The sequence below is a fragment of the Galleria mellonella genome, unplaced genomic scaffold, assembly GCF_026898425.1.
Source record: "Galleria mellonella isolate WM207_F2 unplaced genomic scaffold, CSIRO_AGI_GalMel_v1 utg38, whole genome shotgun sequence".
NCBI classification, from domain to species: Eukaryota; Metazoa; Arthropoda; class Insecta; order Lepidoptera; family Pyralidae; genus Galleria; species Galleria mellonella.
The window spans coordinates 1,872,534-1,885,860 of record NW_026442090.1 but is presented as its reverse complement, the minus strand read 5'-3'; the positions used below and the strand labels follow the sequence as shown (position 1 = coordinate 1,885,860).

The 13,327-nt window shown below is 34.4% G+C and overlaps 1 protein-coding gene across 1 annotated transcript; it reads right to left on the bottom strand.

Moving 5' to 3' along the window:
* Positions 1-1,966: 1,966 nt before the first annotated feature.
* Positions 1,967-6,249, bottom strand: LOC116413661 (uncharacterized). The gene is made up of 4 exons (XM_052897709.1): positions 6,205-6,249; positions 4,388-4,618; positions 3,791-3,898; positions 1,967-1,990 (listed from the first exon to the last, which is right to left on the bottom strand). Exons 1-4 carry the CDS (start codon positions 6,247-6,249, stop codon positions 1,967-1,969), a joined length of 408 nt encoding a protein of 135 aa, XP_052753669.1.
* Between the last annotated feature and the right edge of the window lie 7,078 nt (positions 6,250-13,327).

The following is a 13,327-nucleotide window of genomic DNA, read 5'->3' as shown; positions in this document are numbered from 1 at the left end:
TAGATGTTTGATACCAAATATACTGTTATGATATCTGGTTACACAAACATTACTCGAAACCAGGGTAAACCAATGGGTCGCTAGCACCGCGGCGCTAGTGAGACGTACATTATTAGATTCTAGGACTCGAGTAGGAAAAAAAAAACTAAATTATTAGTTTCCGACTACATTAATTTTCATTACTGTACAAACGCAACAATTAGACAATTATTTGTTTATTTACAGATTTAGTTACAGATTATTCAATATAGAAATCTCGTCATAGAATGGAATACCCCTTCCTTTTCCGTTGGTGTCCTAAGAGGGGACTAAGTGAGAGTGAGGAATGGGCAGCAGTGTCCCTTTTAAAACATCTGTAAAAGCCTAACTGCGGTTGTCAACCTGCCTGCCAAGCGTGGCAACTACTGGTAAAACTCCCTTGATGGTGAAGGCTTATGTTCAGGAGTGGTCAGTTAACGGCTGAAATAATAAAATAAAAATAATAATAATTAATTGACAGATAAATTCGATGTTGCCACACATCGGCACGAACGCTCTTAAATAGACTCACGATTATGTTAAAAGAAAAAAGAACGTTAGACCTCAACAATGGACTTTTTAATTCGGAAATACCTGCATTCATGAGATTTATAATAGAGCTCCAAGTTTAATTCATTGCTTTTTTCTTTTGTATGACCGATATCCAGGATTATTACGGGCTCTGCCCTACTGAAGTCCAACAAACTTTATGGTAATTCCAACAATATATACAAATAATTATACATTTTACTGAATTAGGCATTATCTACCACCATATCACAGACTGACCTGGACAAGGGTATATTGCTAGCAATATACCCTGTTAGATCGACCTCCACGTGGACCCCCTGGAAACCTATGTGCTGAATTCCAGGTGTATTCATCACGTTGTGCTTAGTGACCTGCCTTTTCTATTTCACCTATCATCACTCACTGGTGCCCCGCCAGCGTATACCGTTAGCGTAGGCGGGTTTTACAGTTCCATTAACATCCATTGAAAAAAACACCATAGCCTCAAGAATGGCAACGCAAGAGGGGAATCATAGGTGGCATAGTCCACTCTATTATGTCCATGGTACTGTTCACGTCTATAGACGACGGTTACTACTATCCATTAGGTGGGCCGTCAGTTCTCTTGCCATTTTAAGTTGCATAAAAAAATCGTTTACTTATATTAAAATTTAACATATACCATAATTGATACTTTTTATACTAATCAATGCGGGAAAAGTCACCGAAGTATAAGTATTATATATTTAAAAAGTCACATATCTGCGTATGTGCCGAAATTACCCCTTTTACGTTCGTAATAAGCCGAAAAAAAATATGGGAAATGTCAAGCATTGACCGTGACGGGTTGACATTCATGATTTTGCTTCGTTAATAATCGTGAAAAAGTGCGCAGTAAGTAGAAAAATTGTCGAAATTTATTCCGTGGAAGCAATGTTTCTTATTTAAGCGACTTTCAAAATATAAAAGGATTGACTCTGACGCGTCACTTCTCTGAATCTATTTCTAAATTTAAAATTTCAATTTGATGTTACAGCGTAACCTTTATTGTGAGAATCGATATGAACTAAATTTCTAATGAAGTCAAAATTATTTATGACGGTCAATAAATTAGGTAATTTCGCTAAACTATCAAGTTAAAGTTAAAATTGATTGGGGTCATTTAAATTCTATGTAAGGACCAATATGAATTAATTTTTGAAAAGATTTAAGTCAAAGTTATTATAATTATAATTTATGATTGTACATAAAATATAGTAATCGCGCGAAATTAACAAATTAAAATATTAGGAGAAAAAATAGCTATAGAGAAATAGTGCCTTAGAATCGGTACCATTCTCAGATGTCTGATTTGCTTTAAAAAGTATAGTAGAATGATATTTCAATTAAAACACACCAAATATACACATAATTTATTAATTTTCTCTTGTAATTATTATCATCTTATTGGTTTATAGTTATCCTGAAAAAAATAATAAATGATACAAAATTTATAATAAATATCTAGTGTACTAAAAATATATCCACAATTAGCCTCTTTTTATCTGATAAATGATGATGATGATGATGAGGTGATGTATTTTTTATACCACGAAAGTGGTAAACAGATATACAGCTCTGCTGATGGTAAGCGATCACTGTAGCTTGTGGACGCATGCAACACTAGGGGTGTTACGTGCGCGTTGCTAACCCTGAAGAAACCTTAATATTCCATTTTTAAAAAACTCTAACTATATACTGTAATCTCCAGGGAAAACCTCGGCAGGGAGCTCATTTCACAGCCTGAGCGTTCGCGGGGAAAATTCTATTGAAATATATGTATTGCAATGAGGATATTTATTAAATTCAGTAATATGTGACCAAAATGGTCTGATAATATGACATAGTAATAATAGGAGTATTATATATAATAACGCTACCTTTTTTAGATATGTTGACTGACTGAAGTAAAAAACTAGCTTATAAATTTCTCCATCCTATGTAATACATATATATCAAATTTTAAGTAATTGGTTAAGCCAGGTTGAGTATCTTCATTCTATTCATGTTTTTGCGAATTAGTTATGTTTCGGTTTGAAAAATGTAATATGACAGTGAAATTACAGGGTACAAAGGCATAATATCTCAATCTTCAGGAATGGAAACACATGTAGAGTATTTTATTTTTTTAATGCGTCATAATGGTATGATAACCTCAGCTGCGCTATCGGTATATGGTACGCTGGTGCTCCACCAGTGAGAGATAATAGGTGACGATGAAAGTAGGTCAGTTAGCCCGTTACGACAAATTCCAGAATTAACCCTGATAGTTTCCAGCGGAACCGCGTGGAGGTCGACTTGATAGGGTATATTGCTAGCAGTGGGTCAGCTAGAACCTATTACTACATGAAGGGTATCATGGTAAAACACCGCATACATGTTATGTCCACGGTATTGTTCATGTCTATAGACCACAGTTATTACTTTCCATCAGGTGGGCCGTCAGCTTGTTTGTCATCTTAATTTGCATATATGTATATATATATATATATATATATATATATATATATATATATATATACCTCTATATATATATGTATGTACCTCTGAGATATAATATGACAGACTAAATATAGCAGCCTTAATTATCACTTAGCGTAGATTACTTCGCTTCAAAAAGGTAAGCTTCGATTTTTTTACATTACGTTTTTCTTAGTAATTATTGAATGATTTCTACATGTTAAAATCGAAATAGATTGTATTCTTTGAAGTGATTGTTCTACTAATTAACAGATTTAACGCCACTTTACTCTGTAATTTAATTGCCCTATGTTTTTGCATTTAATTTTCGAGGAAAGTTCCAGCAGCTTATTTTATTTTATTTTATACAACTTAGAATGGTAAACAAGCTGACGGCCCACCTGATGGAAAGTGGTAACCGTCGCCTATAGACATGAGCAATATCATGGACATAGCAGAGTATACTGTTTCGCCCACGATACCCCCATGCGTTGCCATTCCTGAGGACTCAGGTGTTATTCCTCTGTACCCTGTGAATTCACGCCATATCCCACCCTTCAAACCGAAACACAGCCATGCAAACACAACTGCTTCACGGTAGAAACACGAATGGGACAGAGGTACCCAAGCAATCGACTTTTGTACAAAGTCTCCCTCTGGTAGCTTATCTTAACCAAAATTATGGCAACGGTCAATGCTAAAGCAATCTCATTAGGGTGTATTTAATATAGAAAATAAAATTTTAATTTTTAAAACAAATTACCTGATTAAAGTACCACCACTTTCGGCCAAAGAATAGATCAGCTCCAGAAGGACCCAGATTGTTAAATTGAGGCGCATAAAGGTTTACATTCATACGATCACCGTCCATCTAAAACGTAATACCATACATATGTAAATATGTAAATAACTTTGGTTTTGTAACAGTTGCCACGCTAGGCAGGCGGATTGGAAAACGCAGTTAGGCTTTGGTGCTGTTTTAACCCTTTTAGAGCCATTGATTTTTACTCATATCTATGTACTTAAAAATGCCAAAGAAATCATCGTCGTGTTGATGTTATTTACCCTTGTCTCTAAAAAAACTGTATCTCCTCCAAAAATTATCCAATTTTAATATTATTTTTTTTACAGCAAGCTAAACAGCGACTGATTTCTCTAGCGCTATGACGCTCGTGGCAATTTTAGTTGCAATGCGCACGAGCGCGTAGGCGCTCGTCGGCACTCAAAGGGTTAAGAGACTTTTTGATATCATGATTTTAGATTTAAGTACTACTAGACACCGAAGGACTGTTTTATGGAGTAGTCAATTAATTATTTGCATTTTTAGTAAGCTCTGTTGTAACCGACATAGTATACTTACATAACGATTCCAAAGCCAGTTTTGCTTATACTTGTTTTTGTGGACAGTGTTACCCGGGTTCTTCTCGTCTGAAGACGAGCCAGACAATGAAGATGCTGATGATGATGATCCAGATGATAATGCTGATTCACTAGACCTATTAGATTTGTTGGATTTGCTTGAAGTACTGTATTTATTTCTGTGTCTATATTTTTTTTTCTTATTTTTTCTATGTCTTCTTAAGTCGCCATTCTTAAAAAAAAAATATGAAACATAGATATTAAATTACATAGATGTTACATTCCCATATATTATTTTAATAATGAGTCTAAAAATGATGTCAATGAACTTATTTGAGTTTACTATGATTAAATAATGATAATTAAAAATATCGTTTTAGAGTTGCTATTAATGTCATAGAAAAAATAGAGGATTAACAATAACAGAATTACAAATAATATTTCTGGGGGAATATTAAAAATTTGACAGGTTTAGGTTAAGTCCAAACGGGTTGGTTTTATTCGGTCGGCTTTCAGTGCCGACTTGACAAGCAACTCGATTTAATGTGTAAAACTGTTGAGTTTTAAACGATTAACTATTAAATATCTCTTATAATTTAGTTCTTTTTTTTTTGTATACAACTTAGAATGGCAAACAAGCTAATAACGGCCCACCTGATGGAAAGTGGTAACCGTCACCTATAGATATGAGCAGTACCATGGACGTAACAAAGTATACTGTTTCGCTCATGATACCCCCCATGCGTTGCCATTCCTGAGGACTCAAGTGTTATTCCTCTGTACCCTGTAAATTCACGCCATATCCCATCCTTCAAACCGAAACACAGCCATGCAAACACAACTGCTTCACGGTAGAAACACGAATGGAACAGAAGTACCCAAGCAATCGACTTTTGTACAAAATCTTCCTCTGGTAAAGTTGTAGGTAATGTTTCTTATTATCTTGAGATTGAAAAAATTGCCAACTAATAATATTCTTTATATAATAACTAACTAAATAACACACTTGACACCGACTGCAAATATATCGTCATAGTCGTAGAATACTGACGGATCTTTATATGTAATCTTTGTCAGATCCGTCAGTATTCTACGATTATGACGATATATGGGTTGAATTGAAAAGTAATTTTTTCAATTTGTAAGATAAATTTTTCAAAAAAGGTATTTAAGTTTCTCAAATGTAGGATTAAACATTAGGTAAATATTTTCGAATATTTTCACGACCTATAGAGTTTAGTCATGAATCGTTTAATTATTGTGTAAATTAATATATTTGTGTTATCTATATCTATCTACATCTATGCTTTGTAGTTTCCCATAGATTCTACTGTCAGTTCGTGGCTTCGATCATAATGGGCTAAACCCAGGGGTAAACGATTATCCTCTTGAGACCTATTGAATACCCGGGTCGCGGCCTTTATCGGGTTGTGACACATGCTGAGATGGGTCCCTTACATTCACCATCGCAAAAATAATTGAGGTGACATACTTTTTCTAAAATTTTTATGCCATGTTTATTTACTTCTACTACATAATAAGGCTTGACCGAGATTGGGAAAGTGATAGTTAGTAATGGGGACTAGCGACCCCATTGCTAGTATTTTTTTAATGGATGATAATGGTATAGTAACCCCGTCTGCGCTATCGGTATACAATGGCAGGGCACCAGTGATAGATGACTAATAAGGATGAAAGCAGGTCAGTTAGCCCATCCTGAAGAATTCAACTAGAATTGACGGTATACCGGCAGTGGTCCTAAAGCAGTGTGCTCCGGAATTGTGTCCTGTATTAACGCGTCTCTTCACGATCTCGTACTCCACAGGGCAATTTCCTTCGACATGGAAGACCACCCTTGTACATCCTGTACCTAAAAAGATAAGTCGGACCCTTCAAATTACAGACCGATTGCGAAAGGTGATGGAGCGTATAGTTAATGCACAGCTGTTAAAATAGAGGATCACGACCCGCCAATATGGCTTTCGCCATAGTCGCTCAACTGGTGACCTCTTGGTATATCTTACGCACCGATGGGCATCAGCCATTGAGAGTCAAGGTGAGGCGCTTGCTGTCGGTCTTGATATTGCAAAGGCATTTGACCGGGTCTGGCATCGGGGTCTTCTATCGAAATTGCCCTACTATGGACTTCCCGACAGCCTCTGTAAATGGGTCGCCAGTTTTTTATCCGGCAGACGTATAAAAACCGTTGTAGATGGTTGCTGCTCCGATAGCATGGATATTAACGCTGGCGTCCCGCAGGGCTCTGTGCTGTCCCCAACGCTGTTTCTACTGCATATTAATGATATGTTAACCTTCGTCTGCGCTATCGGTATACAATGGTGGAGACCAGTGAGAGAACACTAGATCTCTGATTGGGGACGACAAAACTTGGTCCAATTTAAGACACAAGCTTGCGCGTTCACTGAAAGCACAGTTCCAAGTCAACATCTCTAAAAGCATTGGGATCCTTGCGACATCTCTAGTGACGTAAGAAGATAAGGTTCATCCAAAAAACTCGGTGTGCTCAACAGCGATTAATGCTTTACAAATCGCAAATCCGGCCCCACATGGAGTAGCTGTCACTTATGGGCCACCTAGATACCAGCTTGAACCCTTCGACTCAGTGCAACGACGAGCTATGAGACTTGTGTCTTAGGAGAGATTTTGTCACTCTGCGTGTTCTACCGCTTATAAAACGGATTGTGCTCAGAGGAATTATTCAATATGATGCCTACGGCCACTTTCTATCATCGTACGGCTCGCCATCGGCAGGGAGTTCACCCTCATACCTTACAGCCTAAATGGTCGCGTACAACGCGGTTTCAGAGATGCTTTCTCCCACGAACACTCAGGTTATGGAATGATTGCTAGTAATTCTTCAAAAGGGGCGCGAGTTATTTGACACCATAGGCTAACAACCATCCCGTTTCCCACCCATTGCTAGTATTAGCAGTAGCTAGTGATCAGGTTGACCACCGCACGGTTTCTCAGACAAATCAATGCGTTAATGATAACAAATTTAAATATTAATAAATATTACAAAAGGGCTTGAACTACTATTTTTTTGCAATTTCGGAGATATATTGTCTTTGATGATAATGCTTTGTATTTATTATATATTTATTATTATTATTATATATTTATTATATATTATTGTATTATTATTATATACTTTAGTCGTCAAATTATATATTAAACCTTGAAAATGAATATTGCAAAAACCAACCACTCTCAAAATCAATTTTGCTTTCCTTCATTTTCTTGTAATTTATAGTTATATAATATAAAAATGACATGGTTTTCGAAATAAACTATTAAAATACTTAGAAGTAATAATAACTTTTTAAATATGGCAACAATAAATTTAAATACCTTCACTTCTTCAAGAGACAAGGAGCTGTAATAATAGAGTTTAATACATTGATATATTAATTAAAATTATCTAGATAAGAAAAATTAATTAAATAATTAATTAATTTAGAAAAATCAACAGGGTGTAGTCGAGAAGGGGACAAATGTTTGGACACTTGATACGACAAGACGAACTTATGAACATTATAATAGAAGGTAAGATAGAAGGAAGGAGGGAAAGAGGGAGACCGAGACATAGTTACATTTATTTATTCTTTATTGACCACATTACAAAAAAAATGTCTGGTACAAAAGGCGGACTTAATACTATATAGGATTCTCTCAGGCAGATCAAGGAAGGAGTTGGTATCGTGTCGTATCAAGAGGTGAAGAGACTCGCTGAAAATCGTAGTGAGTGGCAAGAGCTCCACCAACAAGAGCGCAGCTCTTAAATAGGATAGATAGATAGTCGAGATCATAGAAAGGATCGAAAAATGACAAAAATATTTGAGCCCTTCAAAATGTTAGTGTGAAGGGCTAGATAGGTGGATTAGTCATGCTAATATGGCGGCTTAAAACTTTTTTGTTGTTTTCAACCTTTAATACTTTGAGAAAAACGTTCAGTTGTGTTTCACTATTAGAATACTCTCTTAAACAGAACATCAAGTATTAAATATGTCCCAGTTAAATTCAACCAACAATCGGCTGACTGTTTGTTTTATTTTTTATTGCTTGTTTATTTATTTGTTTTATTTTTCATGTTATACGTATAAGGAAGTCTGAAAGTCTATGATGACCTGGTGAACTATGTATCAACTACAACATAATCTATTAAAAATAATTGTGAATAGCGATTTCCATACAAAAAGCCTGTTTTTAATTTTTCGATTTTTTTGTCGAATTTTAGGGGTTTTTAGACTTTTTTTCCTTTAAACCATCTGTATTGTAACGAACGAAATAAAAACATATTATGACAGCATGCTGAAGTCCAGTATTAGTTCATTAATAATCGATTTATTGATTATTAATCAATAAATTGCTTTGTGGTACCAGCATAGAATGGGCCATTTACTGTCCCGTGTGTGTTGCAAAAAGCGACTAAGGGAATTTAATGGTCGAGGAATATAAAAAAATAATTAAGCCGTTTCTGTTAAAGTATAATATTTATAGGGATCACCTTATTAATATTTCGAACGTCCGCTCCATCTATACGATATTGATCTGGGCAAAATTAAAAAAAAAATCTTTTTGTATAACTTTAATATACTTACTCGTCTAAGATTTCGTTCGCGTTATTTTCCTTTTCTGAAAGCTGAGATCAGTAAATTAATATCTATTTACATTCAATTTTAGTCAAAGTGTAACAAATGTAGGGCGAAAAGGGATTGTTAGTAATAGAGACTGAGAATCCCATTGCTAGCAATATACCCAACCAGGTCTCCTCCTCGCGGTTCCCCCTGGAAATTATCATGATTAATTCCAGATGAATTCATCATGATGGGCTAATTGGCCTATTTTCATCCTCATTGATCACCTTTCACTGGTGCCCCGCCAGCGTATCCCATTAGCACAGGCGGGGTTACCATTCCATTTTCATCCAATAAAAAAAATCCCTACCCATTGTAAGAAATAATTATAAAAATCGATTTACAGATTGTATCGCGTAATAAGGAAGTGTATTTTTCATTGTAAAGAAGTTTTATAATGAGATGAAAATAGAATGGTAACTCAGTCTGAACTAGCTAACTACATATAATAAGGGATCTACCATTTTTAATCAAATGTTTGATCAAATCAATTCAGTTGTCAAGTGTGATTGAGTAACAAGAATCTCGAAGAACACACTCTTTATTGTTTCCTCCAAAAACTAGTAAACTTATTATAAATACAAACAATTACAAGAAAAAAATACACTAATAAGGTTACATCAATACATATACATAATAAAATCGTAAGTGGGCGATGTCCGTACATAAGAAAGAAGATGTATAAGAAAAACTATTATAGGGCTTTGTATACGCAATTGAACTTAAAACAATGATTTTTAGAATTTTTGTTTATTTGTCTGTATGTTTGTTTGTCTGTACGTTTGTGAACGTTAATCTCAGAAACGTCCTAACCGATTTGAATGCTGTTTTTTTTTTCACTAGTGCGTTGCGTTTTGTTCCATTTAATATTTAGTTAATTTTCTTTCATACGGTTCATAAACGAAAAAGTTATATTAATTTAAAAATTCACATATTAAATGCTATTAAGTAACCGATCAGTTGAATTGGCTGAAACTGTTTGTAGTATATGCATAGATTTTCAAAAATTCTGTCTTTTCGTATGAAGCCGGTTCGGATCGCTGGTTTATAATATTAGTAGACACTATCTCATACCTGCGATATCGAACACGTAGATATTGTGGGTAGATAATAAAACGTACTAAATCTCAAGTTCGATCTTTAGGTACACAAATGTTAAAACCGCATGAAAATTGGCGCAGTAGATTTATGTGATACCGTACCAATCATACATATAGACACAAATTTTAAAAAATTGTTAAAACTTAAGATTAGCCAATGTACGAGTTTTTACAACAACGTATACAATAATTAAATTGTAACAGACATCGTTTAGTAACATTTTTATAATAGTAATTAGTAATGACTAAAGAAAATAATAAATATTATGTTAAAACAACATTTGCAACCCGTGATTGATGATTAAGATAATAATGGCTGTATCTAAGGATAATTTCCCATGGGAGGCAATGAAGCGTAGTATGAAATCTTAATGAGGAGATAGTCAATTTTGGGCTATAGTACACGCTAATATTTGGATCTCAACATGTTTTATATTTTATTGAACTAAGTTTTATTTTGCGAAAGTCTTTATCACTGTTTTTTAAATACACAATCGGGACTTAAAGCGATGATAAATTTTTTTCAGGTAAAAATTACGTACATATCGGTTTCTTTATTGCCAATGTAGCTAAATGTGTACCTATATACCTCGATTTGCCTATTGTGTATTTAAAATATGTATAAACAGCGTGAAAATTTAAAATTAATCATTTCATTGTTTAATAGACATGAGTAATATGGATACCGATCCGATATTCCCCTGGAAATTGTAAGCGAAAAAAAAAATTTTTTTTCTCATTTCGATATCGCCCATGTCGGTCAGTAAATTTCCGAATATGTTAAAAGTCTGTTATCCAATATTATTTTATGGATAACAGACTTCTAATATATTTGTTATTAGACCAGTATATAGATATTGTAACTGAAATATATAGATTTTGCTATATATATTTTTTTTGTTGGATGATAATGGATTGGTAACTCCGCCTGGGTCAACGGGATGCGCTGGCGGAGCACCAGTGAAAGGTGATCGATGAGAATGAAAACAGGTCAGTTAGCATATCATGATGAATTCATCAGAAATTAATCATGATAGTTTCCAGGGGAAACCGCGTAGAGGTAGACCTGGTTAGGTATATTGCTAGTAATTGGATTTTTAGTCACCACTACTAACAATCCCTTGCCTCCCACTGCTATATATTACCCATCACTACTAGTTATTTGTTTAGAATTATTTTGTTTAATTCCGCTACGATTAGTACGCGTGTAACTGCCAACATTCGTGGATTAATGACTATTATTATAATTAGAAGTTCTGCCGCTCCCAATTATCATAAAACAACGGTCAGAGATTATTGACTAATAAGGAAAGTCAATAATCTCTGACCGTTGTTCAGTTTACGTACGTACATGTTGGCAGTCGCACTTATACTAATTGTAGCGGAATTAAACAAAATAAATCTAATCAAATAATAAATGTATTATGATAATTTTGATTTTTTTGTATTATCTATTATTACATTTAAACAGTATTTTTTACCATATAACGAACTTGGCGTGAGGATAGATCGATTTTGTATCCAATAAAGTTTCTGTTACGTTTTATTTTATCTCAACTAATATTATAATATAAAGATAAAAGATTTGATTATTTGTTTGTAATGGATAAACTCAAAAATTACTAAATTAATTTTAAAAATTATTTCACCTATAGAAAGCTACATTAACAGTAAGTAAGATAGGATCAGATAGATATATAATCTTTCCAAAAATTCTATCTATTCGTGAGAAGTCGGGTTGGATCACTAATAATAAAAATAAATAAAGTCATGCTTACCGGTACAAGTTCAGTTGATCCTGCTGTACTAAAAAAATATAGTAAAATAGTATACACCAATACAAGAGCACATTTTTGCTATGTAATATATATTTTTTTATTAATAATTTAATATGTCAATAGAAAAAATCGGGTTTGATATTTACTCTAATTCTACTTAATTAAGAGATCAATAAAATTTAAACATTTCGTTACAAAACAGCCTAATATTAATACTGTGAGTGATTTTGGTAAGATCCAAAGTCACTGTTCCAACTGATTGACAATTTAATGAGAGAATTTTAAAACTCAGTAGTCAGATGGAGTATTGAGTTTTGAAATTCTCTCATTATCTATCTATATCTATCTATTTATCTATCTGTCATCATTATATATATATAAGATTTCTTTTCATTACGAAGGTTACAAACAAGCATACAACCCAACTGATAATTACGGTGACTGTAGCCTGGATGCTTGCAACATAAGAGTGTCACGTGCGCGTTGCCAACCCTGAAGAAACCTTAATACACCATTTTTGAAGTGATCAATAAAGAAAAAACAAATAAAAAAATAATAATAAACCTTATACTGTAGTCTCTAGAGAAAAGGATAAGAATAATCGATAAGGAGCTGTCAATAAGACTTAATTAAACATACAATTCGGATTTCATTTTAAATTAACATTTCACAAAAAATATGCACATTCAGACACCCATTCTGATCGAGGTAGGCCTGTGACGGACAGACAGATGAGTGACAACAATAAGGGTTCACGTAGAACTTTCAGTAAGAAACCCTAAAAATATAACTTCAAATGAACAAACTCGTGGGTGTAGATTCTAGAAGGTTTACAATTTAATATAGTTAATAGAGTAGGTACCTAAATAATTGGCAATAGGATTCTGTTTAAATCCTCTTTTGTCTTAAAAATAACAAGCTGGATATATGTTTGCTTATATTGGTCTGGACGTTTTTAGATTTTACTAGCTTTTACTCGCGACTTTGTCCGCGTGACCGAAATGAAAGTAGCCTATATTCTCTATCCCATGTAGTATACGAAATTTCATAGTAAATGTGATCACACCATCGTAAGCGAATAGAGTGACGATATGGTCCATGAATAGGATAAATAGAAAAGAGAATGTTCTACTCTCAACGGTTTTTTTAATGGGTGATGATGGAATCGTAGCCCCACTCGCGCTATCGGTATACACCGGCGGGGCACCAGTGACCACCGACACCAGAAAGATGACAGGTGAGGCAGGTCGGTTAGCCCATCGTGACGAATTCAACAAAAATTGTTCACAATAGTTTCCAGGGGGAACCACGTGGAGGTCGACCTAATAGGGCATATTGCTAACAATGGGGCTGTCAAACTCCATTGCTAACAATCCCTTTCCGCACGGGGGTATTCTCAACGGTT